This window comes from Aythya ferina (genome assembly GCF_964211825.1).
Source record: "Aythya ferina genome assembly, chromosome: 5".
NCBI lineage: Eukaryota > Metazoa > Chordata > Aves > Anseriformes > Anatidae > Aythya > Aythya ferina.
In genome coordinates this window covers 38,886,957-38,914,088 of record NC_140301.1, presented here as the reverse complement: position 1 = coordinate 38,914,088, position 27,132 = coordinate 38,886,957, and the positions used below count along the sequence as shown (strand labels likewise).

Below are 27,132 nucleotides of genomic sequence, written 5' to 3'. Positions count from 1 at the left end.
CCTAAAGCATTTAATACTATCAAAGCCCAGGGTAGTTTAACCTTTAATCTCAAGTTCATTTGCCTTAGCCTACAGCTTACACAAAGGGCAACTAAGAAAGGCTGAACAGAAATGGAGAGCAGAAAGAGCCATGCCACAAAGCCCAGGGATGCAACAGTGCCTACTGGGTACCAGCATCCAGAGACATTTATGTTGCAGCCATTGTGATGTGATGGTCTTCAGGTTTGTTCTACTGCAACAAAAACCTTGAGGTGGTGAAAAAAATGCCTTTGTCAGAAACAGCCTCCTAAAGAGCCTGAATCTCCGTGCATTTCAAGGAACACAACATTGCAAGACTCAATATACGAGGACAGCAATACTGTCCTCTGAGTTCTCGTGGAATCCATTAATAATCGCACAGCCACAAAATGCTACCCTTCCATCTTCACCTTTTCTCACCAGGCATCACCTCCAATTCCATTTTTCATCAAAATCCAGCTAGGAGAGTCATGAGCTGAAAAATATCGTATTAATACCTGGTTTAGCATCTGTCACACCTTCCAAGAGGACTAGTTGTGGTGGTCGTTCACAGGCAATATCACAAAAATGGAACTGGAGCAGGAAGTCCCGGCTGTACTTACGTCTGCCTGCAGACAGAAATATAATTGAAGGGAATAAAGTGTCTGCAGCAAAGCCACATCTACAGGGGACATCTACATACTATTGAGACCTCTTTAGTTTGAGATTTTTGAGCCCAAGCACCTTTATGCCATGAGAATCACTTAATCTAAACACACATCACAGCAGGTATATCGGTGTAGAAGAACAGAGCATTTAGCTAACGCATCCATCATGATTAGACAAATTAAGGATGTCCTTTCTGAAACTCTAGGTCCTAAGCTCAAAGGACTTTTAGACAGATTGGCTAGCTTGCAACTTGAGAAAACTCAAGTCTGCCTAAAAAGAAAGCATGTTTCTGCAGATCAGGATGAATGCAAGTTTCATAGTCAAGCTTCCAACAAAAGCTGTTTAGCATGGGGTCATTTTTTTTTGAATCCTCGATAGAAACAGTCAGGAACACATTGATTTAAAGCGGGCTCTTGGTGATTTCTTAATAATAGTGTGTAAACACTGCCCAAAACTGCTCATACAAACGCAGCTAAAAGCTGTGGCTGCTGAAGATCATTTCCAATTGCACAAAAGCTAAAATGTGGGACTATAAAAAAGGTATGCAGGGCAACCGTTACTTGTAAGGGACCATTCAGCTGTTGACAAGGGAAAGATGCCAGAAATTGGGCTGCGGTGATAGAGTCCAGAAAAATTAAATTTAATTCACATATCAAGGAAAAGGATAGAAGAGAATCATTGCTGACTGCCTCATGCAACGCATGCCTCAGCTACGCAGAGAGTCAGCAATGCCCACAGACTCCCCAGCCTCAGCAAACTCATGTTCTCAGTTCACACCGGAGCTCACCCTGTTTCTTCGGCTGGCACCGAGTAACATATTGGCAGTTGTCTGTTACACCCAGTGAACACGGCCACAGAGGGGCCACCAGCTTCCGAGAATGCAACTGCTGCGAAAAGTCTTCCTGACCGGACACCTGCAAGGAGGCAAGGAACAGGAGGGGAAACGTCAGTAACATGTAACAGAACTTTTGCAAGTTGCAAGCTGTAGACAATACATGTATACACACTCACCAGGAGCAAAACAGGAGAATGCCCTCATGGAAAGATGTAAAATAAGCCATTTAGAATGTACTGCAGACATTATAAACCTTCAGCTCTGCAGGATGGATACAGTTAACTAAAATTCTCATGACTGAATATATTTTGCAGACATCCATTACTGAGCTGAAGATTTAGCTCAAAAGCCAGTATCACATTTGAATGCGGATACACATTAACAAATACCCACAGGAGTCTAGCATAGGTCCATTTCATGAGCAAAACTGTTTTCATACCAAACATCTACATAAAATTTCAGTATGTCTCGGTGGAGTTGTACTTGCCTACACTTCTAGTCACCTAGGCACAAAAATCCCATAGCAAAGGAGAACCAGGACCTGAAATTAAGTGTCTGTTATCACTGGCTTGCCTCAAGAGAAACCAGAAAAGGTGAGTTGGAAACAGCACACATGCATCTGTCTGCTTCTTTCCTCGGCAGTGCTTGAGGCATTGAGGATGAGTCCTGAATAACTAAATTTAATATCGAGACTATTTCCTCATGAGGGAAAGAAATACAGCCATGCATTTCTTCAGCAGCACACAGCAAGAAGCTACACTATCTGGCTGGCACCTACCTTCCAGGCTGGCATCCCATGATAGGAAAGCTGACCATTCCGGATGAATTTGTAAAGTGGAGAATCAGGCACAGAGTTCAGGTCTCCACACAAGATGACAGGATAGTAGCTGCCTTCGGGAGTTTTTGCAATCTTGTCGATCTCTGCTAGGAGCAAGGCCATCTGGGCAAGTTTGATATCTCCCCGCCGGGGATTGAACAGCACGTGAGTGTTGGCCACACACAGAGGACTGACTGCCTTCAGATCCAGGCCCTCTGGGAGCAGAGGCTGTAGCAGCAACACCAAGCCCACATTATCCCGATTGAGGACGTCCAGGCCAGGACGGAAATACTCTATGGGGCTGACGCTGATCAGCTGGAACCTGCTGTCCTTAAAGCACACTGCACAGCCATCGGTCTTTCTCCCAGTCCTCCGTTTATAGAAGCAATCAAAGCCTGGAAAGAAACCATCACGCATTAAAAGCTGATCTGGCCACTACCTTAGGCTCTCCCTCCATCACTGGAGAGTTCAGCAAGTCTATGCAGTAGAAGAAGCTCCCACTACAATTTTGGGAGAATGCAATTCAATCTGGGAGACCCGTCCAGAAGGATGATTTCTCCAATCCCTACACAATCCTATCTTGCTAATTTTCACACTGTTTTCTACAACAGAACTTGGCTTAACTACAAAAATCATCCATCACTGGCCAATAAAGCAACCCTACTTGTGAAAACCTGGTTGCTTAGTTACATAACATTTTACATTCCAGGTCAGCATTCCTTAAGGTCTCAGTTCCCACTAGCTATAAGCAATGTTGGGGCACATAACAGGATTCATTACTTGGGAGGCATGGACTCCAACCTCTGCTCCTTTGGGTACAACATTTTGTACAATACAATTGCTCCTTTTGTAATGCCCTGGGCACAGCATTATACCCAATTCTGTCCCAGTAATCGCAGTTTATTATTCACAATCGTGAGTTTTTTCTCTCTTTGTCCTTCTAGGACCCTCTCAATTTTGTTACTCTGATCTGTCAAATAGGAGAAAGATCAGTTAGAAAAGAAAGGGTGAAACTCTAGGCAGACAGCCCAGAAGCAGGGCCAGCAGCTGCTCAGAGAAAAAGGAAGAAGAGTTCTATGAAGACTGAGTGCTTTGAAGACGTTAAGCAGGAAGAACTGCTTGGCCAGTCCCGTGAGTTGGAGGTACAGACACACAAACGGAGGACGTACCCATCTTCTTGAACGTTGGCTCCAGCTGCTCCCAGTAATGGTTCTCTTGCACCTCCTGGAGACACAGAACCTGGAAGGAAGGCAGAGACCTCACTCGCTCCACCAGCATTTGCCAGTTACCTTGTTTTGGGGAAGGAAGGAAGTGCAAAAGTGCACTCACATACTAACCCTGCAAACAAAAAGGCCATCACTGCACCTCTGTCCTGTACTTCCCAGCCAGAGAAAGACAACTTTTGGGGTCACATTAGCTTATCACTCAGTTATCCAGTGATGAGGTGAAAGATCCTTCATCACACCAAGAAAGAAAGTCACGAAATCCTCTCCTATGCTGCCCTGCAAGCCTGGCCCTTCTCTCCCAAAAATGCATTACCTCTTCTTCCACTTCTGCTGTTTACTAAGTTAACCCCTGCTATCAAAGTATTACTAGTTGCTACAGAAACACAGTCCAAACAAAACAGGCACCCAAAAAATATGTACTTGAAGCCTCAATTAGTCTCAGAGGAATCAGCACTGAGTTACCAAGTAGCATCTTCCCAGGACTTCCCCCACCTCTATTAAACAAACAAACAAACAAGCTGTTAGATCAAACAAGAAGTTAAAATTCTGGTGATACCAACGTGGAAGGGGCTCAGTCATACTCACATCAGGATCCCAGTGCTGGATCTCCTGTAAAATGTTCGGAAGGCGGTAGTCCCAGTTCAGGATGTCCGGATGACAGTGTATGTAAAGATCATGGCCCTGTTCCACCAGGTCCTGGGCCAGGATGTTGTAAGACATGACTCGAAATTCAAAGAGAGGAGGGTTTTTTGAAGCCTGCTCTAGCTCACAAGGCTGGACAGAAAGATCCTCCCAGTCTCTCCATAAAATTTCTAGATGCAAGAGACAGAAAAGCCAAATTACAGCCATGTTGGGTACCCCCTGATACTTTTGTTTCCCTGAGACCCAGAATATAGTCAATCACATTCTCTAGGCTTGAGCAAACCCTCACTCACTTTGGGTTTTGGATGCTTTGTTTGGATTCATTTGAGTATACATCAATGAGGAAGGGTTAACAGAAGACCAGACTGAGCATACTGAAAAATTCTACCAACTTTTGGGTTCTTTCTGTATTTTTCAGACACAGTTCCTGAATTAACATATCAATATCCAGACAATCTAGAAGCACTGAGATTACTAGCTGAAAGCAGCCCTGCCTCAGCAAAAACTTACTTTGTAGCTTTCAGTAGCAGATCTTGTCAATTCTATACAAACTGATACAATCATTGTGGTACAGCCAGGAAGCCCAGACCCATTCACCTCACCCAGACACTACAACCTAACCAGGTTCCCAACAAATTCCCAACTAAACATTAGATTCAGAGCTGTTGCCACTGACCGTGGTAGGGTACCTCCTCCAGGAGGGGACAAAATTGTACAGCATCCTGAACGGGCCAGGCAGGGGGCTCTGTTGGCACCATCTCTGCACCACCTGCTAAGCTCCATGCCAGCACGGCCGGGTCTTCGTGCTGCCCTCCCACACCAATAGGGGCACAGCCAACCATTTGGTGATCCGTCTGTGGCACCACAGCTGCCCACGGAGCACTGCCTACTACAGCCACTGTCTTCTCCGCTGGTAATTTTTCCAGTTTAGTCACTGCATGGTCTTGTGGTTCTGAAGAAGCCAAGGCACATAGCTCCGTGAGCTGCTGACCGGCACGCCACGTGACTTCTGGAGCCGAATTCAGGTCGCTAAGGCTACTCATCAATAGCTCTGAACCTTCTAACCAGTCACTAGTGAGTGTAGCTGATACTTTCCCCGCTGCTAGAGCACTCTCACTGGCTGGCAGATTCCCTGCTCCTTCTTCCAGCCACTGCTGGAGTAGGGCTTCCTGCTCTTCCTGGACCGAATTTCCTCTGGTTGCAGCAAAGATGCCTTCTATCTGGGTGGACGTGCTCTTCGCCAGAAGCACATTCTTTCGACAGGTAAAGAAAGCATCTGCCATTAAGAAAATAAATTAATTAACATAATACAGATGAAAGGCCTTTCTCACCTTTTTTTATTTTTCCCCAGTGCATTTGCTGTAGCTCAGTGCAATACAACCATTCCGCATGACAACCCAAACAAGTGACTTCCCTGAAGAAAAGTAGATACAGCCTAAATAACTTACCCTGCCTCTTAATGCTAGGCCACAGTCCAATTCTAGTTATATTAGTCAAAGTCACTGAAATTGTACAGCACAACAATGGCTTTACCAATGCCACAGAGCGCAGTTCTAACTCAGGCAGTGCCACAGCCAGCCGGGTTAAAAGGTGCTGTGGAAATTGTACCTGCTCTCAACAACACATGAAGGCGCAGTCTGTAGAAGTTAGCTGATGGGGTACGTGGGTTACGAAGCCGAGCGCTTGTAGATGACCACTTGGAGCAAGTGTCTTTCCAGGGATTCAGTGAAAACAGTAAGGTAAGAGGCCTTGAAGTAGTTATTTAAAATATGAATGTGCTAAAATACTGTTCTGTAATTAATAGGTGAAAAATAAAGAAGCAGAGGGACAGATGTGAACAACTGAAGGCCTTATCAGAGAGAATATACGCACAGAAGGAATCCTGATAAGGATTTAAGAACACCCGATGATTGATATATGATTTAAAAAAAAATCCCTGCTGTTCACGTAACACTTCTGGATATGCTGATATCAGTGGTGCACAACAGAAAGAGCCGGGAGCTCCTTTCACCTGTATGGCCATCGCAGATGCCGCACTGCTCTCTTGCTACGAAATTACACACAAACACTGCTCCCTGCTGCAGACCAGCAACTCCCTTCTCCTCCACATGGCTTTTTTCGCTGAGGTTCCCTGCGACAGCCGCCCCGAGCAGTCACACTCGGGGGCCAGCAGCACCTCCGTGCTGCCAGGCCAGGCCCCGCGGGGCGGCTGAGGGCCGGGAAGGCTCCCGAGGAGGCCGCCCCCAGCTCCCCCACACCCGCCCCGCGCCCCAGGGGCAGGCCCCGACACCGCGGGGCGGCTGCGGGGAGCCCCCGGGGCCTCCACGACGCCGCCCCCCGCCCGCCCGGGGCCGCGTTACCTCGCAGGGCCCGGAGGAGCCGCGCGGCCGGCAGCAGCACGTAGCACAGCACCGTGCCGATCATAGCGCCCGCCCGCCCGGCCCCGCTGAGGCGACGCCACGGCTCGGCCCCGCCTCAGCCCCGGCCTCACGGCTCGGCCCCGGCACTCACCGTGCCCGCCCCGGCCCCTCAGCACAACGCCCCGGGACGCGCTGCGGCCTGGCCCGGGCCGGGGGTGGCGGCGTTAGGGCCGGGAGGCGGTGGCCGCCTCACCCCGCCGGCCTGGGGGCGGGTTTCTAAGCGAAAGGTTTCGCCCTCACAGGCTTTCAAAGCTGAGCCTGCCACGCGTTGAAACGGGGCAGGTTCAGGGGAAAGGAGGGGTCCCACCTCAAGTGCACCTCTCTCGTGTTTTGCTTCCTTCTGCATTTTGCTCTGCGCAACGTCCAAAGGCAAACGGATAAACTGAGCGCCCTTTCAGCTCTTCGCACCAAACACACATATTTACTATTTTATACTAATATACAAAATGGTAAAAGCTAACTCAGCTGAACTACAATTACCTTTAAAATCATACTTGTTACCTACTAGGAAGCATTTCAATCCTATACCCTTAATGCTTATACCTCACACTTATTAGAGGCTGATTTCTGCTTCATGTTAATCCTTCTAATATTTTCAGACAAAACATTTGTGCTGCCTCTGGTGTTTCACCTTCTTCTTGGAAAAGACACACAGCACACCTCTGGAGGGTGATCTCACCAGAGATCTTCTTCCAAACTCTTATCAATGGGCTCTTGTAATAAATTCAACAAAACACCCATCACCCCTGCCTGCTGTGCTGACCAGTGCTGCCAAACCGTGCCCTTGACGGTCACCTGCTGTTGTCTCTCCCGTTATCCTCAAACACTTTCTGTCTCTAACACTGTTTGTGTATTCTGATCAGTACAAAGGGCACCCCCAGCTAGGACCTGAGCTGATGTAATTAAGTACATAAATAATAATCCAGCCAATGTCATTCTAAAATCTGCAGATACACAACCCCACAGATCGTTGTTAGCAAGAAGCACACTGACTACTGCAATGTGGTGCTCTGCTCTGGGGGGTATTTTCAAAGCAAAAAGGCAATAGTGTCTTTTTCAAATAGGCAAAGCAATATTTCCAATACCTGCATCCAGAGTTTTACATGGATCACCGTGCAGTGGCATCAGAGCACTTTCTTATTTCTGCTTCTTTGAGTTAGGACCAAATGTGTCATTGAGGGGGAAATTGAGGCACAGAAGCAGTGACCTGTCCCAAAATCCACAGATGTCTCTGGCAAAGCACAGCACTGGACTGTGGTCTCCCATATGCTGCTGTGGGAAGCAAACCTCTGGAAACCATCATTGGTGTCTGCCTAAAGCAGACAATGTTCACCAGAGGAAAGATATGCGGCAGCAAGGGCAAGTGACCAGAGCATTTAAAACAAGGCTGTTCTGGGAGAGGAAAGATCAAAGAAAGCATCTGAAGGTCCAGCCCAGCCCACATCAGCCTAATTGGACTGGAATGGGAGAAGAACACTGGCCAGAACCACAGACAAGCATCTCGACAGCCACTGTTGTTTGGCCTATGCTAGAGAAAAATATTTACAAACTTTGGCAATAAAATCAAAGCTGACAGCGGTCGTTTGCTTTGGGGTCAAACCTTCCACTGATTTATGCAGCATGTTTTGTTCTATATATAAAATAACCCTATCATGGCCTCTAATGACTGGACTAGTTGGGAGGTTTATGTAGAACCTAGGGAAACAAAGACACTAAAAATACCCCATCTCTAGGGAAACGGAATAAATGTATCTACCAGTTCTGCTCAACCTTTATCAGAAAGCCTCTTGTGTTACAATTTTGGTTCTAGCCAAAATGGAAAGGTTACAGAGACCTCAGTGTAAGTTATGCAAAATAGTAAGTGTTGAGCAAATTTAGCACCAACATCAGCTGGTGGGATGAATGAATACATGATTTGAGGCTCCGTTAAGTACTGACATGTTTACAAGCCACACTGTTACAGAATATATGGGGAACTTGTCAGCAGAGAAGCCTGAATCCATTCAAGACGAAGAGGCTGATACACTCGTTTTACCCTGAGCTCCTTTAAGACTGCATGTGCACCAGCCTGACTTTCTCATGTGAAGCTGTACGAACCGCAGTGCTAACCCAGGGGGAGGGAGAGCTCTCACCAGAAGCCTGGCACCACTCTCGATATGCCTGGGGGTCTCACAGCCAAAACCTCATCCGCTCTCTTCTCCGTTACCGGGTGTTGATGCGATCCGAGCCCAAGCAGCGCTGGTTCCCGAGGCACCCAGAACCTGCAGACAGGATACGGAGGTGAGGTCACAGAAGAGCTGAGGGCACCGGGGTTCTCTTAACACCCAGCCAGCTCCTGCCACCACAAAACATCCTCGTGAGCAGTATAAATCAAAATGTCAACCTTACAACTAGCACCATTGCTCTTGGAGGCTTGTCAGTTGTAGCCGAGCAGCCGTGCTTTGTGTGCACACCTTAGAGGGAATGGTAGGGTCTAGGAGGTGGCTGCAAACCCCTCGCTGACAGAAGAGAAAAGGCAAATAAACCCTCAGCTCACTGGTGCTGGCAAGGCAACGTACCCATGGAGAATGAGTCTGAGAAGGACACAGGTGTGGTGCTTACTTACCTGCTAAGTCACTTCAGAAATAGTTTGAAGTAGGCAAAGGTGGATCAGCAGGATCCAAGGGGGGGAAGGCAGCAGGGAGGCACCACCACAGAGAAATGGAGTGAGTAGGGACCCAAGGTACCAATGCCCAAACATTACAGCTGCCATCTGGGAGCTGGCTGCTAACAATCAGGCTGGCACCTTGCTTGGAGAACAAAATGCACCCTAAGCAAGCTGGCCACTACCAGCTTCCCAGCATTTATGCCAGCTGCCCTTCATTTCCCTTAATTTCCACGGATGTCAGAGCTCAGCACCACGTGAGGTGAGATCCTATTTCAACCCTCCCTTGCCTAGAAGGATGGGCAGACTTTTGAAGGTGGCAAGATAGTTCTGTGAATGCGCTAGCTGGAGTTAAGGTCTAGGTCTGTAGTATTTTGGCCTGATTTTCTAGCTTAGCGTGACTATTCCTGTACTGCTCCCTCATCAAATTTTATACTTGACCGACTTTGTCACAATGTGAGGGGAACTGGCTTTTTGCCCTGATAACTTTCAAGGTACAGTTGATTTATTGAAGTAAAGCAAAGAAATACTGAAAAGCAGTTGAGATCTTCTTAGTATGCACCAAGAGTTACCACTTATGCTAGTGCTAAGCATTTTCCTTATTAATAAATACAAAGTCTTCATAGAAATACCAGTAATTGCCTTAATAATTCTTTTGTCTTCTTTAATTGCATAAGTAATTATATTTCTCAAATCTCAAAGCAAAACTTCTCAGTATCAGTACCTGTGGGAATGCTCATCCATTGTATACGCTGGTCTGAGTGTTCACTAATACTACGGGACTTTTTTAAAACAGATATTACACATCTGCTTCCAGTAATTACTGTGCTGCCAATGCTACCAGCAAGTTCTTCTCAAAGTTCAAAGCCTTTTTTGTGTTGTCACTTAGTCGTTACAAGTTAATTTCTTATTTTCCTTCATAATACAATTACTTTAAAATAATCAAATCTATGAGACAACTCTCTTTGGTTCTTGTTTTCTTGTATTTAAATAGAACATAAAACAATTTTTCAAGTGTTATGTAGTCATTTTCCCTGATGATTGCTGTAATAGATGAGATCCTTTCTCAGGATGTCTTCCACTGTTTCAGAATAGCATTTGACTAAATATCTGTTCTTCTTTTTCCATAAAGATAATCTGTTTTGTTTTGTGTTTTTTGTTTGTTTGTTTGTTTTTTGATCCAGCAATAATAATTTACTATATGTGTGCGATTAGGCCCTTTTAGATAGCTTTTCTGCAAACCAGGCTTCTGTTCTTGGCTATAAACTCCTGAAGTTTTTACTCTGTAAATGGAGTCTGACATAATTAGTGACCTGCTATCAAGCCCAAGTGATTATATTAAAGTTAATATTTATTCTGTTGGTTTTTTTTGGACAGTATTAATTTAAAAAATATTATTAGGAAATATCTGGTCAATTAACAATTGGCTGCTGTTTTTCCTTACATATGGCATTTAATAATTCTGGGTAAAATGCTGGCTGAATCTGACTGATAGAAGCCATGAAGAGCTTGGTATAACTATTAATCCTGCCATATTCCATAGGCAAAATGTTGTCAAAATTTCTGGTTGTTTTCCTTTGTGTCTTTTGGTGGTGGTGGCGGCCTAAACTATTCACACTAGGGGAAAAAAAAAATCTATATTTTCCCACAAGTATCTAACATTTGTTTATAATTTATCTAGAAATCTTCTGATATCCACATTGGCATGACCTAAAATAGGAGATAAAAAGTTGATAACCTTGGCTAGATGACCAAACCAGGACACAAGCCTCATTACTCATTCTTCAATAGCTGACAACTTTTAGAAGATTGGCTCCTAAATACTTTGCTTAAAACTTGCTTTCGTACAAAATCACATGCATCTTGTAGCAGTTTCTTCATAGATTCCTTCAACACTTTATACTCCTAGTTTAGTGTCTAGCCATATAGTTTGGCGCAGCACTTAATGAATGTAAAAAGTTGCTTCAATCTAAGCATTTACATTCGTATCATCTTGTCTGCATGCTGCAAAATGCTATGCTCCATTTTTTGTTGCTCCTGCTGAGTTATTATTCTGATGTATTTGTCTGCCTGATGTTCAACAAAGAGCTTTACTATCACAGCATCAGCTGCCACTGGGATTTATCATATATTTGTACAACACAAGAGGGAACGGAATAAAATAACGTGCCCAGAGAATAGGCATTGGTAGCCCAGCATACCAGAAAGGTTTTGCAGGTATCTGGACGCATCCCGTATCAGCCTTGCATCAAACCACGGAGTGACCTCCCCTCCTAGCTCCTGGTTCGTCACTGGTCAAAGCTGTGCCTGAAGAAGGCTGACCAGAAAGATGTGCCTGCAGCCACAACGCCTCAGAAAAGGAGAGGGTGATAATGAATCTCCAGCCCTGCCTCTTTTCTCTGCGTTGATTCTAACAATGATGAGTGAGAGTCAATGCTTTTTGAGTATCTGCCTGAATAACCCCTTGCCGGTATAACTATCTGAATCAGTGTTAATTCCTACAGCTCCACAGGGATCAGGGGACCACTTCTGGATCTACCTTGCAAGGCTCAAACCATGCAGTGCAGGGTTGGCTGGACACAGGACAGCCCCATTATCAGATGATAAAGTCTGGGTGGGTTTTGCATAGCATACAAACAGGCTGTCTGCCCCTCAGATTAGGAAGTTTGTGGATGTCCAGCATCGTAGGGTCTTTGAGGAAAGAGGATCTGTGGTTACTATCATAGTATTCCAAATCTGGGTGATTTCTTTACATGGGATTTAGACCTATTTTTACCTTTTCTTTTGCATTTCTCATGCTAAAGTAAACCCCTTTCTTTGAACAAAGAAAGTCTGGCAGAAGGAAAAGGCCTTAATGAAGGAGCTGCAGGGCTGGTTGAAATGCTGTGATGTGGGTGCCAGCTGGCCAGTTTTTTCCCTCAAGCAGGTCTGAGTGAACAGCCAAACTGCAAGCTCCATGTCATACATCAATCCTAAATGACACCCAGAAGGGCACAAACCAACAGGTCAACAGCCTGGAGCTCTAAAGGGAAGTAAGGAGTAAGGGAAGACGGTGGTAAAAGCAGTGACAGGGAATCAAGTAAAGATTAAGAGTAGGGGAAGAAGGAAAAAGTGTAATTATTCACCAGGAATGATTTTGGCAAAACCATTCCTGATTCTGGTATGCATTTATTCCTCGTAAAGAGGAATTTTCCGAATTCTCCTTCTCTCTCAGTGTAAAATAAATTATGACCTGTACCACTTCCAGTGGGTCTGGTTACACTCAATCCCAACGTACAATAGCATTCAAACACTTCTGCCCTGCTTGAAGAGTACAACAAAGCATTCCCAGCCTGATAGCACAGGCAGCCAAGTGTCCTGCCAGTGCCTGGGGAAGCGTGAGTCAGTTCAGGAGAGCTGAAAGGAGCTGGCAGGGCTTTGGCTTGTAGGTTTGTGGGAAAGTGGGATGGAGAGGGGAAATTTGCTGTTGTCTGACAGACTCCAAAACCGCGGAAGGGGAGGAAGGCAGCTCAATGGGGAGTGAAGACGTGAGCCCGTCCCCACACCAGAGCCAGCACCATGTGGGTACACAGCACGGGGAGCGGTGGGCACAAAGCCGTGCTGGGGCAGGAGCTCATTTGCAGCTTGTTGAAGAGGGGTGCAGACTTCAGTGGGAGCTGTGGGAAGTTCTGTCACGTGCTGGGAGTCACAAATGTGCTGGCACTGACAAAATGAATCTGCTTGGTTTCACAGCAGATCAGAATGAGGAGATATCAGACACCAGTGAGACTCCAGAGCCTCTGTCACTGCCCGAAGCCCCAGCAGGGAAGGCCACACAAGGCTCTGACATTGACCTAGAAGTTAAAGGTGAATATTTTCCATTCATCTGCCCTCACTAGCTTTTCCCCTCACAGTCAGTGCTGCACCTACCAACAGGTATGTATCAGAAGTGGAGGCCACAGACACAAATGACCTGACATCCACTCCTTATCTGGCCATTGAGAAAGGCAGGGAGGATGAATTTCCTTCTAGCAGCTCTCCCTTTGACACCAAGCATTTCCTTCAACTCCTGCATATAGGCCTGTTCCTTCGTGCCTTCCTCCCTCCTCTAGTCCTTAATAACCAGCATTACCAGACCAGCTAGCTGAAGCCAGGGCTGGGCCTCAGGCCCTGTTTGTGTGCTCCTGATGAAATGCTGAATGCCAGCTGTGGTCTGCATGCCACAGATTTGCCACGATTGTCCTAGACTGTGCTGGTTGCTCTTATCTGCTGCCCAGTGAAGTCAGTCCTCTGGCTAAACAAGTCTTGCACTCATTTTTTGTCACAGTAGGACTTGCCTATAATTTAGGATGAGTGCTTGCTGATTTGTTATAAATGGAAGGAAAATTAAAAAAATAAAATAAGAATGCAAGGAAAAAAACTTTTGTGAGAAGCCTCAGTTTGAACTGGAAAAATGGTTTTGACGAGAAGAGAATTTGTCTTGAGGTCAGACCATTGGAAGCATATAACAACATAGAGAAATATGAGCTCTAAGTATGGGGTTTGATGAAGGAATTCCAAATGACAGGTTTTTATGGAAAGGCAGCCGCCAGCTGCATTGATATGTCTCACTGCAGCTGTGTCAACAACACCCAGTGGCCAAGTTGCGAATGCTGGGATTCTTTCTGCTGTTCGTAAGCCAAGATGTTCTGAGCTGCCCTAGCTCTGCTGGCAATATCAGCTGTATGCTTCAATTAAAATTTAAAAGAAAAAAAAAATGATGAAAATGTTTTTGCCTGATGTCAGAAATTCTCAATTACACCAAGAAAGGTTTAGTCATATTGCAGACTGATGAGTAGCTACAGATGCCAAATGGAGAAGCAAGGAGAATACATTAATTCACGAAGGTGTGGGATGAAGGGATAGGGAGAACCAGAGGGAAGATAACTTTCAAAGAGTGAAACCCTTCTGTTGTTGCATAGTGTTACTTAATTTGGCTCCACCATGTCAAACTTTACCTAGGGCCTGAAGCAATGAGTCTGGCACAGCTTGTTGATAGTTCAGTTTGAGTCATGAATCAAGACCCAAAAAATAAGGTTCTCGTGAAGGCCAAGAGTAAGAGTTCAGTTGAGGTGGCTGCTTAGTTCTCTGCAGACCACTGGCAGGCTATCCCCATCTCCCACGTTGTCGTGGATGCTGAGGTAAAAACATCTCTGCTCCTCATGTCAACTTTCCAGCATCAGGAAGTGTTACAGATATTGGGGCAAGTCCTGTGCTTAGCACAGAAATGCCAAGAAACCTGTGTGAGAGTGATTGCTTTGGGGAGTTATTCCCTCATACTTGTCAGCTGTTCCTTGTGCAAGGGACCCTCTGAACCCAGAGGGAGTCAAGTGCTTGGGAGAAACAACCTCACAATATGGAGGGCAAGCACTGAATGCACCACTCATCAATATATATTTTTTCTCTGTAGATCCTGGGAGAGCCTTTGCAGGTGTTACGGGTGCAGAGCTGTATCTGGAAGCATGCAGGCTGATGGAGGTGGTGCCTGTCTCGCACTTCACTCAGAACTTGGCCAAGCCTTATATAAACCTGAACCATCATGGTCTAGGACCCAAAGGTGTCAAAGCCATTGCTATTGCTCTGGTGGTGAGTAGCTAGTAAGATTGGGACCACTGCTGCCAATGACAGTAGGCAGTTTAGGCCTCTCTCAGCCTTGGAAGCCACCACTGAATACACAGTGTGGGAGAAAAAGTCCTACCTTCCACAAGGGAACCCCGAACCTCCATTATATTTCTAATCACCTGCACAGGAAAGCTTTGTGTGGCAACTGCTGGCCTTTGCTGGAGTTACCCCAAGTTTTGCTCAATGGACAGGCCCAGGATGCCTGTCTGGGCAATTTGAGCTTGGATCTGAACCTGGCTCTCCATGGTGGCAAAAAGCAATGGAAAGCCCTATCTACTCAAGGCCTCTCCAAAAAAGGGTCCCTCTTTTGTATGCCATCTTCCACTGCTCTAGCTATGCCATGTTTCCTGACCACTGTCCTCCTCAGGACCCGCAACACCTTGAGGGGTTTGGAGGAAATGTCCAGTGTCTGTTGAACTAAGGAAACTACCCACTTCAGTCACTTTTAATGCGTCTTTTGTGTGTCTCTGTTTACCTTTGTGTCTTCCCAGTCCAATGCAACTGTCACCCACCTAGAGCTGGAAGATAATGGCATTCTGGCAGAAGGAGCCATATACATGGCAGAGATGCTACGAGAGAATTGCTCCCTTCAGGAACTGGTACCCAACCTGACGTAGTGTTTAGCCAACTGTATTGCTCACCAAGTTCAATCATCTGAGGAATTTCATGAAAGAAAACCAATTCATCCCATTCCAAGTTTGAACCAAATAACGGTTGCTTCCATGCAAAAAGATTCACATTCTGAAAGTCATATTTTATGCTCATGGAGTTTTAAAATGTGCAAGTTTCTAAAAAGCGGAAGCGTGCACGTGATGAGCCTGGTGAGGCTCCCAGAGCCTGGGAGCCTGGAACTGTTCTTTTCATTAGCAGATGTGACAATAATTACCAGAACTAGGTCTTTCTAGGTCATACTTAGCCAATGGAAAATATGTTTCGGTCAGGAACTTTTATTCTCCAGCATGATATGGGGAAAGTTTTGTAAATAGATTAAGGGAGTAATGCAAAACTTTCAGATATAAATCCTTAGGAATGTTCCTTCACTCTGAATCTGGGGTATGCAAAATGCATTTTACTAGGCCATGGGATGTGTTACATTGGAAAAAAAGATCCTTGGCCAAATGCCTCTTGGTTCACTGAAGACAATGATCCATGTGAAACTGATGGCTCTAGGACTTTGTTCCTGCTAGGAATGAACAGGGATCAAACATACCTGTAACTTTTATTAATTACTGCCTGGCTGGCACTTCTTTTTTTTTTTTTTTTTTTTTGCTGATCTTGCATTTTTCCCTTAATATCTTGGTCATTAAAGATACAATAAGGCTAATTCATTGTCTGGGCTTATCCTCCTTATCCTTCCTTGTTTCCTCACAGAACATCTCCAATAACCACCTAGGCACAGAAGGAGCTGAAGCCATTGCCAGTTTGCTTTTGGACAACGCATCCTACCTCTATGCTCTTCAGCTCTCAGGTGGGCTGCATGCACCCAGTGGTAGCAGTGGAAGTGAAATACTGTGTGTTTCATTTCAGTCTCTCATCCCAAGAACATTAGTCAGACTCTCAGTTATGGCTCTGACAGGAACCCAGAGTGACAGTGTGGAAATCTAGATTTTTGTGATGTGATCAAAATAAATATTTGGCCAGCTAAACCTCCAGCACCTCTGAAAAACAGTCCTGTGTGAGAAATTTAGACAATTGCTGTGTCTCTCTTACATCTTGGGATAATTTTCCTCTGTGGTTTGGAGTAATGACTAACTTATCAAAGCCTGATATGGGCCATGATTAACTGGATGCTCCACCTCCTGTAGACCCCAACACAATGCCAAGGGAAATATCAGCACATTTTTAACACACATTTTCCTCCCCAGGAAACAACTTCGGAGAGGAGGCTGCATCATGCCTTGCTGAGGCATTGATGGTGAGTTACCTGCAATCCAAGGTCATTTGCAGCCCTGGCTGTGTAGCAGACTCCTTGTCCTGAAGCTGCTGTTCACTTGGCATGATTTCACGTGGCAATGCCCGTATGATTTCCTGGCATAATTCTGCTAAGTGCCTCTTGCTTAATTCAGAAATGAGGGAGGCTGGGAGGACAGAGAGAAGGATAGATTGAATTAACATTTCCTCAGGACAGCTGCGTGAGTCTGGCTGAGAAACAAACCTTCAGGGTTGTGTAACAACAACAGAAGAACATCTGGGTGATACCAAATTTTTGAGACACATAAGTAGCCCAGCTTCACAGCATTTTGCAATTCTTCAGCAAAAAGAAGCTTGACTTCTCTTCTTAGTTCCCGTCTCAAAGTTCCATTGGCACCACCAGAAGCTGCCATGAAGCTTTGGACTAATAATAGGAAGTGCTCTTGGTTGGGATGCAGTGGTGAGAGTGAAATAGGGGGCAGGAACAGCTGCAGGATGTGCTGCAGACCAGACATGAGCTGTGTAAGGGAAGTTTGCACAACACAAAGCCCCTTTGCTTTTGCTGTCTTGGAAAGATACTTGCTGTGATGTTATATGCCTGGCAAAGCTCTGTCTCGGGGTACACAGTGCTGCCGTCTCCATGCTGATGAACCCCCATGTGCTGGAGATGTCAATGTGTTTGATATCCTTCTGTTTCATCCTCATGTGGGGGCCTCAGCACGGCAGCTGGCTGCAGCTGGCTGGAAGATCTCATTCTCCCTGCACATTTGTCTCTTTTCAGGGCAATTACCAAGTGAAGAAGCTGGATCTCAGCCACAATGAGTTCTCTGAGAAGGGAGGACAGCTCCTGGGACAGATGCTCGGTAACTTAATCCATTAGTCCCCCAGAGGCAGGATTGCCAGCACGCTTACTGGGAGACACGATGGGGTCAGCACCGTGAACACGTATTTCCTTCTCCAGCAAAATGTCCCATGCCATGACCTGGTGGGTAGTGCAAAATACTGGACTTAGGGCTTCCTGGCTGGTCCCCCTACTCACCCTCATCAGCACAGGTGACTAGCAACTACATTTGACTTCTATATCAGAAGATATTTTATTTTTTTATAGCCCAAACCCTAATAGCTTGAGTCATTGTACAGCAAGCAGCAAGGGAAACAGATTAGAAAGAAATAAAATAAAGTTGCCTTATTTAGCTGGTCAAAGTAAGTTCCAGAGCGTGTAGTAGCCCTGGAGAGGGAATGAAAAATAACAGTAAAAGTCTTTCAGGAATCTCAGGTGCTGTTAGTGCACTGGGAAAGCCTTGCAGGAATATCTGATGGTATTTCTTCCCTCGGTGTTCCCAACACACCTGCTATTGTAACAGCCACAAGCCTGTGACCAGAGCATCCTGTGTGCCTTACGCATTCCAGTAATACAAAGCCTTCAGATTAATCAGCACTTTCCTTCTCCCACTGATATGAACCTGCTTCTAACTGCAGTCGGTGTCTTTAAAAGATGAATCTGCGGTGAGGGACACAAGGCACTGTGCCCCTGCCCTGGACAAGCCTGCAGGGAACTGAAGCATCAGTGCTAAACCTCGTGACCTTCCCAGCCCAGAAAAATGCATCTCCAAACCAGAAGGCCTTACGGCCCTTCTTTCATTCCCTCCAGCTCACTTGAGGCAGGAGCTGCGAAGATTATTGCAGAATCTGTTACTTTTCTGTGTTCCTTTTTCTTTTAAGGGAATATTTTTAAGCCAGCTAAATTCACCATCTGCCTCCGTCCATCCTCCCATCCATGGAAAATCTGGATGAGAAATTCTGTCTGAGAATGAGAAGCGTTGGCAGCAAGTCCTACCCCTCCCAGTGTCACAGCAGGCCCGAATGAATTCGCACATACCCTGCTCTAAGTGGAATTTACACTGCGAGGTGTGCTCTGCATGTGAATTGGCACCGGCACATATACAGCTGGGCACAGCTACTATAGGAAGCTGAATTCCTCTCCTCTGCTAATCAAACACAGGCAGAGCAAGTCTTGGTATTTTAGATGTGGCAAGGAGAATCCAGACGTTTTTCACAGTGGGAAACACAGACAGTGTCTACTGGTGGAAGAAATCCTTCCACTCTCTTCCTCCCTCCCTACTTCATAATTCATTCTGTGATTAAGTCGGAAAAGGCTGTCTTCCCTCTCTGCTTGTGACCAGCAGCCACTCTCTGTTCTGTGGATGCAGTGGAAGGGAAGACTCTGTAGGTACAGGTTCCTCTTACAGCAATTAATGAAGCCCAAGGCTGAATCCCCTGCAAACTTTCTCTTAGCCCCTAACTATGGGTCAGCATTTGTGTCTAGACCACTCTTCAGGAGCTAACACCTCCATTTCTCTCTCTTAGCCAACAACACGGCACTGGAGATTCTGGACCTGAGCTGGAACCACCTGAAGAGGAAGGGGACTGTGGCACTTGGCACAGGTCTCAAGGTAGGAACACTCCTGTTTTGTGACACCCTGGTTGAGACACTGACTGGGAACGCACATCCCTGAGGTCTGAGCGGGGTTCAGTAGCTCTAGTAAGGCTCATCCTACTGACAGCAGGAGTCAGTGCCAGGAGAAGAACTAAAGCAGTGAGTAGGACGGGTGACTCCCATGGATGGAGAAACCCTGGTGACATTGCAGAGCTGCTGGGTTCACTGGGGCTGGGCTGGGTGTGACTTCAGAGATGCTTCTGTCTCATCCAGGCAAGAAAGGGTAGAGTGGTACACATGGTGGGCATGCAGCAGCTGAGATCTTTCTTCTCTTCCTGGAGGGCAATGGTGCACTGAAAATCCTCAACCTCTCTTGGAACAGCATTGGGAATGAGGGAGCACAGGCCCTGGGAGAAGCTCTCAAAGTCAATAGCACGCTGGTTCACCTGGACATCAGCAACAACCAGATCAAAAACGAGGGAGCCAAGAAGCTCTGCAGGGGCCTTGAAGTCAATGGAAAACTCGAAGTCCTGAAGGTAAAACAAAGCCCAGGCAGGGCTCTTTCATATATTTCTTCATATATAACTTCCACTGCCTCACCAGAGCAACGCCACAGCACTACCTTGAGGTACTGGTAGTATTATCCCCAAGGAGTATTATCAAGTCCTGGAAGAAGCCAAAATTGCCTCCTAGTAAGCTAGGGATCAATAATCCTGAAAGGGGGCAAAGCTGAATGAACAGCCAAACTAGCTTCAGAGGTTAAGCTTGAAAGCTAGTATGTCTTCTCAATCCAAAATTATTCTGTAGGAATTCAGCTCAGAAAAGTCAGCTTGCTTATGAGCTGGATTCTCAGCCAAATTTAACATCACCGTCCTTGCAAATTCCCCATTCAGATGAACTTTAATAGCAAGCACATCTTCAAATGCAGTCCATTGCCTCAGCCTCTCCCCATCACATGGCTGAGCACAACCCACTTCAATACGCCCCTGCAACAGATGTAAGGGACCTGACATGGCGAACTTCACACATGGAGGCAGACGGAGGCTGAGAAGGCAACTCCACTGGGAGGCTGCAGTGCAGAGTTTTGGGTGACAGAGACGAGGTCATGAAATAAAGAACAAACCCATCACAAGGGACCAGAGTTATTCTACAGACCTACTGAAGGACAGGAAGAAAGAGTCACTGCTAAGGGTACAGCATGCCTCCTGCATGAAATCCTCACTCTTACTATGCCTGTCTACATCTCTTCTCCCACAGATGGCCAATAATCCCCTGACTGTGGAGGGTGCCACTGCGCTAGTGACATCTGTCAGAAAGAACCCCAATTCCATGATGGAGGAGATCAACATCTCAGTAAGAGCTTATGTGCTGGAAAGCCTCAAAGTCCATACACTATACATTTTTAGGAACTACATGAATCCCAGAGCTGCCCCCTTCCAAAACTGTTCTGAGACTTGCTGCCTGCTTCATTTATGCACAGCCATTGATAAAAACGGCAGCCCTTCTGGGAACCACATGGAAATTATAGGACTCTAGCCCAGCTCTGAAGAGATGTACCTCTAGTATCACCATGTTTCACTCCCATTTTGCAGTAGCAGAGCAAGAGCAAGAAATGAATTCACAGTGGAGGATGAATTCTGTCTCCCTCCAGGGTAACCTGAGATGGTAGATACCATAAAGTGCTTTGATATTCTGTCACGATGTAGAGGAGCAGAAAGATGCACTGATAGCAAAGTGATTTTATTATAAATAAATAAATAAATAGAAGCTAATGTGGAATGAAAAAAAAAAAAATCAGAGAGGCCAAACCTTAGTATGCATTTCCCTCTGGAGCTGGATGGTGGTGTGACATATTGTCGGAACCTCATGTGCTGCTTCCAAAATGACAGACACAGAAAGAGTGAAGAGTGGGTATTCCTCTAGGGCAGACATTTTTTTCTGCATAAATTAACATCAAAGAGAATTATTTGCCAAGTCTGCAAGGAGTCAGGCCTCATTTTACGTAAGAAAACTAAAACAGGCTGTGTGTGGATAAAAGACTTCATTATAGTATCCATGGTTCTGTTCGTTCAGTTACTAATAATCTAAACAATTCTTCAACGTGGAAAGAGTAAGATATTTTGGTTAAATTCTGAGCAATCAAATTATTGAAATGCATTTATTTAAATGGAGCCACCCGAGAAATTTTGAGGCAAGGAGTTAATTAACATAAAGAGTCTTCAATACAACAGAAATCTCACGATGTATTTCTGCTTGTCAGGGTTAAGTGATGCTCTCTTCTCCTTACCCCTCAAAAAGTCTAAACTACCTGGCATTTCTTAAGATAAATAGTTGATGGTATAAATTGATGATGACATTACAGGATCCCAATCAAATGTTTGTAGGTAAATGCCTCATCTCTCTGGCAGACTTCCTTCCAGCTGTGATGCAGGAAGTTTTGCATTTCAGTTCAGAATATCTGCAAATACACATCTCCAAAGATCTGCTGCTGTCTTAAACCTTTAAGAATTTAGCAAAGGTTGTAATCTTTAACAGGAAACTTAAGGGAAGACATAAACAAAAGCCTTTTCTGCCCCTTTTCCCAGTGATAAAAGTTTATCTTGACTTTCAAAGAATGAATAATTAGTGTGTCTGTAAGAAGAGTTTCAAATAAGGATCGTATCTAGAAACTTCTGCATGGGTTTGACAGCGTTAGCAAAGGTGAAGCGATAGAAAGGCACATTTTTAATGATGTAGTTTATTGTTTCTGACAACATTTCTAAGCACAACTGTTCCCCACATTCCTTCCATAATCTACTCTTTATAGAGCTTCAGCTTGCAGTTACTGGCTATCAAATATTTTATGGGAGGCATGAATCAAAGCAGCTAACGTACCCATCTTCCCCACCATAGTACAAAAGAAAATGCCATTACCTAGCAGCTGCCTGTGTGTTGTTTTTTCCAAGCTGTTGGCTGACTGTGTCAAAGATGCAGAAATCCACCGCCTGGCTCCCTCCAGGTGACCCCAGCAAGGTTTGTCAGGCCAGGCACATTGCTGTTATGTGCATCTTCTGAGCTCACACTGGTGGTCTGCTGGCTTTCTGCTGGGGACTTGGCCAGGCTGGTAAGCCTTGGAGAATGCTGGCTGCAGGCAGAGCGTGTGCTGGGCTCCCAGGACTGAGATGCCCTGTTACCCTGCACTCTGCAGGGAGCTCATCAATGAGCCACTCTGCACCCATAGAAGAGTTGATTCTGAATGAAAGCCAGTAAGCCCAGCCAGACCCAGACTAGTTCAAGACTGTCCTCAAGCAATTGCAATCAAGACCTCACTGCAATGTAGAAATCTTCAGCTAAAAAGACGCTGTAAAAATTCATTGGGATACATTATAAACATACTTCAGGGGAAAATACTATGCTTGATGGCATGGGAACTTCCTACAGTGTCAGAAAAGAGACGCTTTCATGACTTTCCTGATACTGAACTGCCTTGAAATTTCCCACAATTAAATATGTAACTAACATAATATATGAACAATTATATTTTCCTACCATCACAGATATGAACAAAATCTAAGCTATGTTTTCAAAATATCAGTCAAGATGAAAGTAAATTTGTTATAACTTAAATTTGGAAGAATAAATTATAGTGGCAACAATACTTTCATTGCTAGCTTACTTTCTAACTTCACAAAAATCTACAACAGGACACTGTGCTGCTGCCCATTCTGTAATTACTAAAACAGAAAACTGAGTCTGAGGTCTTATAGGGATCTCAGTGGTGAACAAGAATCACCCAACATAAGAGGTCTTCAGTGGAGACATTTACTTAATGTACATCTTCCTTGCGTCAAATTAATTTCTACACAAATTAATAGATCCTTTTCTAACTCAAACATGAGAAAAGAGAAGGAAGAAGAACAGTTATTTAGGGTTGGGCTTCTGTGGGATTCCTCAAAGTGAAGAGTAGAGATGGGAAATGGCAGCACCCTTAGGAGAGAAAGCTTACTGTTGACTGTAGATGGATTTGTTAATGAAAGCAAATCTTTGTAATTCTCTGGGCATGCACGCTGACTGCAATCTCCTTCCTCCTATGAACCAGAATGTGTTGGTGAATGAAAATTTTATCAAGTTGCTGGATCTTGTATGTCAAATACGTCCTGAACTAGATGTCATCTATGGTGAAGTTGAAGGCCGTATCTCCAAGATCCCCAAGCAGCACCCAAGTCCTATGAAACTGATTCAGGTGAGCTACTGAACTTTGTCTGCAGTTCCCCTGTGCACAGTACACAAGCCCCAAGCACCTGGAGGGAGGGAGGTTGGAAGGGGTAAGCTTTCTTCCATGTGGGAAATTCAGTCAAATTCCTTCAGAAAAGTATATTCATAATCACTATTGCATGTTCATTTATCTTAGTCCATGCAGATTGACTAAGCAAATCCTTTGATTCTCAGAAGATGAATGCCTTGGGATCTGAGGGAACTGGTCTAAAAAAAAAAGTGTTTTTTGATTTGCATAGTTGTGATTTAGTAACAATCATCCCATACCTTTGTATGACATCATTCATCCACATAGTTCCCTTTAAAATGCGCATCCAAATTATTTCTTCTACAGGTGAGAATACAAAGAGGAGCTGTACAGTTTGACAGGTTTCAAAAAGCAATGGCAAAGATGAAAATATAAGCAAACCCTAACTGCTGTAATCACTGAACAGCATTGTCTGCCATTTCTGTCTGAGTAGATGTTTGCTAGCTGTGGAAAACAAACTGATGGATTTTGGGTTTGACCCAAAGGAGCGTGCATCCTGCTCACCCAGCCCACCACAACAGACCCTTTCCTGGTAGTTGTGATTTAGCACCAGAATGAATGCGCTTTGTAAAAAATAGACTATGGTTATATAAACAAAACCTGCTCTAAACAGAAATGGCTTGGCTTTTTAAGGCCTGTAATTTTTACGGAGAGCAGCAGATGGTGCTGTCCTCCTTGCTGGAAGGCACTGGAGCACCGCTGAGTTAGTAACACTTCTGCATTACCAGCTTCATTGTGCTTTTCTAGCTGCTGTGCAGATTTTTAGCTAATTGGGTGAGACGTTGCTGTAGACATGGCTTCAGCTGAAATTAAGTAAAAGTTTGGGCTGTTAGTTCACATCAAACAGTGCCTCTGTCGTTCACGGCTAGCGACACACTAGCATGCTTTGCAGTTTTTAATAGTTACGGCACTCAGACGTGTTCTCCTTTGGGCAGACAGGAATTAGAGAAGAGCACGAGTGATCAGGGGAGGACTGGCTGTAGGTTGGACAGCCTAGCCAAGTGGTGCTGGTGGGATGAGGACCAAATAAGCATGCACAGCTTGGATATAGGTTTACTACTGTGACCTGTTTTGAGGGAGAGGGTATAACTGAGAAGAATGGGATTAGCCTGAGTAAATGTATTTTCTTCTGACAGTGACTGCATAAGGAGTTAAGGACTCATTTATATCAGGGATGGGCTGAGTAAAGGCAGGGTGACAGGCGGAGGAATAAGAGGAGAACTTGTGGCACCTATCAGCAGCTGTCTCAGCTCATGGTTGTGCCTGTGTTTTCTCTCTGCTTCTCTTAGAAATATTTGAATGAGCACAACCTGCGACTCTGGGACTTTTTTCAGAAAATTGACAAGGACGGAAACATGAAGATCCCTGTGACAGCCTTCCGGAGAGCCATGATTCAGGTGTGCCCCAGAAAGCATGGCCAGGAGGCTCTCCTGACAGGGTACTGCTCCAACTAGAAGGCTAAATTCACAAATTTACCCACTGCAAAGTTGAGCCCTCAGCAAGACCCAACAGAAATGCTGTGACATCCAGTAAATACTGCAGAGGGCATCAGTGATTATGGATCACCTCTAGAATATCACAAAAGCCTTGTAACAACAGAGCTCAGATGTTTGTATAGGATATACCTACAGGATCTTGAAAGATAATTATGTCTTACTGCTATGGGAAAGTGAATGAGAGACATTTAAATCCTTGCCCCTGCACACTGAGTAAACAAGTTTCTTCCTGCCAAAACCACTATGGTGCTTGGATCAGTAGTACTGGTCAGCTTTCCATGATGTTATTTTACATCCTTACCAAAAAAAAAAAAAAAAAGCTATTTTTATTCTCCCCAGCATCACTCTGGATTTTTACATCCCATTTTTTTCTATGAATCAGGCTATCTCCTCGCCTATTAAAAGACGACCGGGTCCCAGTCTGACATGGAGGATTTTTCTGCTTTAACGTACCCAGGTTTGCTAGCATTTCTCTTCTTCTCTTAGCAATCAAGCATTCCACTGGATCGAGTCCAAATTAGGGAATTAGTGCGCCAACTGGACCGGAATCAGACAGGGATTGTGGACTACAGGTGAGTGAGTGACTCCACTTGCTGTCCTGTCCTGTGTTTCCTTTCTGCTTTGGCACAATACCAAGTAAACACATCCTCACTCACTTTAGGAGGTGAAGGGACATGTGTTTTTGGCCCGTCCTGCAACGTGACCACACATCACTTACCTAAGTGGAAGGCAGATCACACAACACCTTGTATGCTTAGAAGCCCCACTGGGTCAAGCTAGAAGTCAGTATTACTTTTCTGTTCTATAAACTTGCTGTGCAAGCGCACGGATCTCAGAGCTGAATGGCATTTTCATTCACGCTCATAAGCCTGTGTGAGAAGCATCAGTTCAACACTGTTCTCCCCCTGAAGCTACAGTACGATTTGCAAAGACAGCATATCTGTGCCTTCAGACCTTTTCCTCCATCCTCGGGGACTCCTATTTTTTCCTTCTCTCTGATCCTTCTTCTTAGGAGACCTAGTTTTCCCTGGAAACCCACCTTCAAACTACAGAACTTTTCAATCTCTTGAAAGTGCATCTTTCTTAGTGCCTGTAGCAATCATGTCCAAGTTCTGAGAGTCTGAGCAGTCAGCAGCAAACTCCTTGGAGGTTGTCAGTCGCTGCAGGCTAAGCCATTTGTCATTGGACCACAAATTTCCCCTTAGATTTGCAGTCAGCTCTGACATGTGACTCATCATCTGAAAGCCCTGTTAACTGTGGCCAAATATTCCCATCCCTCACTACATACTGATGGGTTTAAATGTGTGCTGCAGTCTAGTGTTAAGGCTAGAAGCAATGGGTCAGCTTTGCAAATCTTTTTACCTCTTAGCCTCCTAACGTCTTCAAAGAGCAGCTGAGAAGCGAATGACTTTGTTAGATCCAGTCTTTATTCCTTTGCGTCTGTTGGTGCTGTGCTAGAAGCATCTGTTCTCAGGCACTACATGGGCCTTAGCCTGGTTAATCTTGAATCAGAGGTTACATGGGGTTCCCAGTTACTTTAGGCACAAACTACAGAACTGGGGCTGAGCAGTAAGCAAACCAGGAACTGTTGAAACCTAGTGGATGACAAAGACTGCATTCGGTGCCATTAATGCTGCTGAGCTGATATGTAGGGAAAAAGAAATACAGATATCTATTCCTTATGTGCATTTTAGCACTGTAGCATGTGTGTTAATGGTAATCACTTTGTAGATGAGTCAGAAGAGTTGTGACCTTTGTTGTCCTTACTGTGCCCACCTCAGACTGGTTCCTCAGGGTCCTATCAGCAGCTTAAAGAATCTGACAGGCAAGATTCACTTTACTAGATCAATATTTTTTCATCTTTTTCTTTTGAGTCAGTCACCTAAAAGAGCAGAAGCCAGCACAGAACCCTGTGGAAGGGAAAATGAAAGAAGAAGAGAAGGAAGATAAGTAAAAATGAAGCAAGGAGGTGTCACCCAGTGAAAGGTAGTAGGAGAAACACTGACTCTAAAACACTGAAAGCTAAGAGTGGCCCTGGGCTTGGGGAGGTCTGATGCTGGAGAGCTCTGATAGTGTAAGTCATTGACTGTGGAAATAAAGTTGGTGTTCCACTGCA

At 45.1% G+C, this 27,132-nt stretch overlaps 2 protein-coding genes and 1 long non-coding RNA gene across 7 annotated transcripts in view; 2 read left to right on the top strand and 1 right to left on the bottom strand.

The window, feature by feature from the left end:
- The window catches only part of LOC311437511, a 3,240-nt gene extending 249 nt beyond the window's left edge, over positions 1 to 2,991 (top strand). The window contains exon 2 of the long non-coding RNA XR_014693528.1: positions 69 to 2,991. This is a non-coding gene — a long non-coding RNA (uncharacterized lncRNA). The remainder of the gene's footprint in view (positions 1 to 68) is intronic.
- Positions 1 to 8,871, bottom strand: part of ANGEL1 (angel homolog 1) — a 14,576-nt gene extending 5,705 nt beyond the window's left edge. The window contains exons 1-7 of one of the 3 annotated variants that reach the window (XM_084520859.1): positions 8,739 to 8,871; positions 4,863 to 5,462; positions 4,130 to 4,356; positions 3,488 to 3,557; positions 2,280 to 2,713; positions 1,454 to 1,580; positions 516 to 626 (exon numbers count right to left, since the gene is read on the bottom strand). In XM_084520859.1, coding sequence (XP_084376985.1) covers positions 516 to 626; positions 1,454 to 1,580; positions 2,280 to 2,713; positions 3,488 to 3,557; positions 4,130 to 4,356; positions 4,863 to 5,229 — 1,336 coding nt within the window. In that variant the 5' untranslated portion in view covers positions 5,230 to 5,462; positions 8,739 to 8,871. Of the gene's footprint in view, positions 1 to 515; positions 627 to 1,453; positions 1,581 to 2,279; positions 2,714 to 3,487; positions 3,558 to 4,129; positions 4,357 to 4,862; positions 5,463 to 6,546; positions 6,662 to 6,697; positions 6,836 to 8,738 lie in introns of those variants that run through there. The other 2 variants (XM_084520858.1, XM_084520857.1) reach the window with 2 other exon arrangements.
- LRRC74A (leucine rich repeat containing 74A) lies at positions 8,772 to 27,132 on the top strand. 3 transcript variants are annotated; one of them, XM_084520870.1, is made up of 14 exons: positions 8,772 to 8,886; positions 12,983 to 13,096; positions 14,679 to 14,854; positions 15,382 to 15,489; positions 16,262 to 16,358; positions 16,756 to 16,805; positions 17,583 to 17,664; positions 19,169 to 19,254; positions 19,580 to 19,774; positions 20,496 to 20,591; positions 23,317 to 23,460; positions 24,810 to 24,917; positions 25,503 to 25,588; positions 26,895 to 27,132. In XM_084520870.1, exons 3-14 carry the CDS (start codon positions 14,741 to 14,743, stop codon positions 26,968 to 26,970), a joined length of 1,242 nt encoding a protein of 413 aa, XP_084376996.1. In that variant the 5' UTR covers positions 8,772 to 8,886; positions 12,983 to 13,096; positions 14,679 to 14,740; the 3' UTR covers positions 26,971 to 27,132. The 3 variants fall into 3 exon arrangements, with proteins under 3 accessions (XP_084376996.1, XP_084376995.1, XP_084376997.1); XM_084520869.1 differs by lacking the exon at positions 8,772 to 8,886 and adding an exon at positions 9,574 to 9,744 and having other exon boundaries at positions 12,986 to 13,096; XM_084520871.1 differs by lacking the exons at positions 8,772 to 8,886; positions 12,983 to 13,096 and having other exon boundaries at positions 14,697 to 14,825.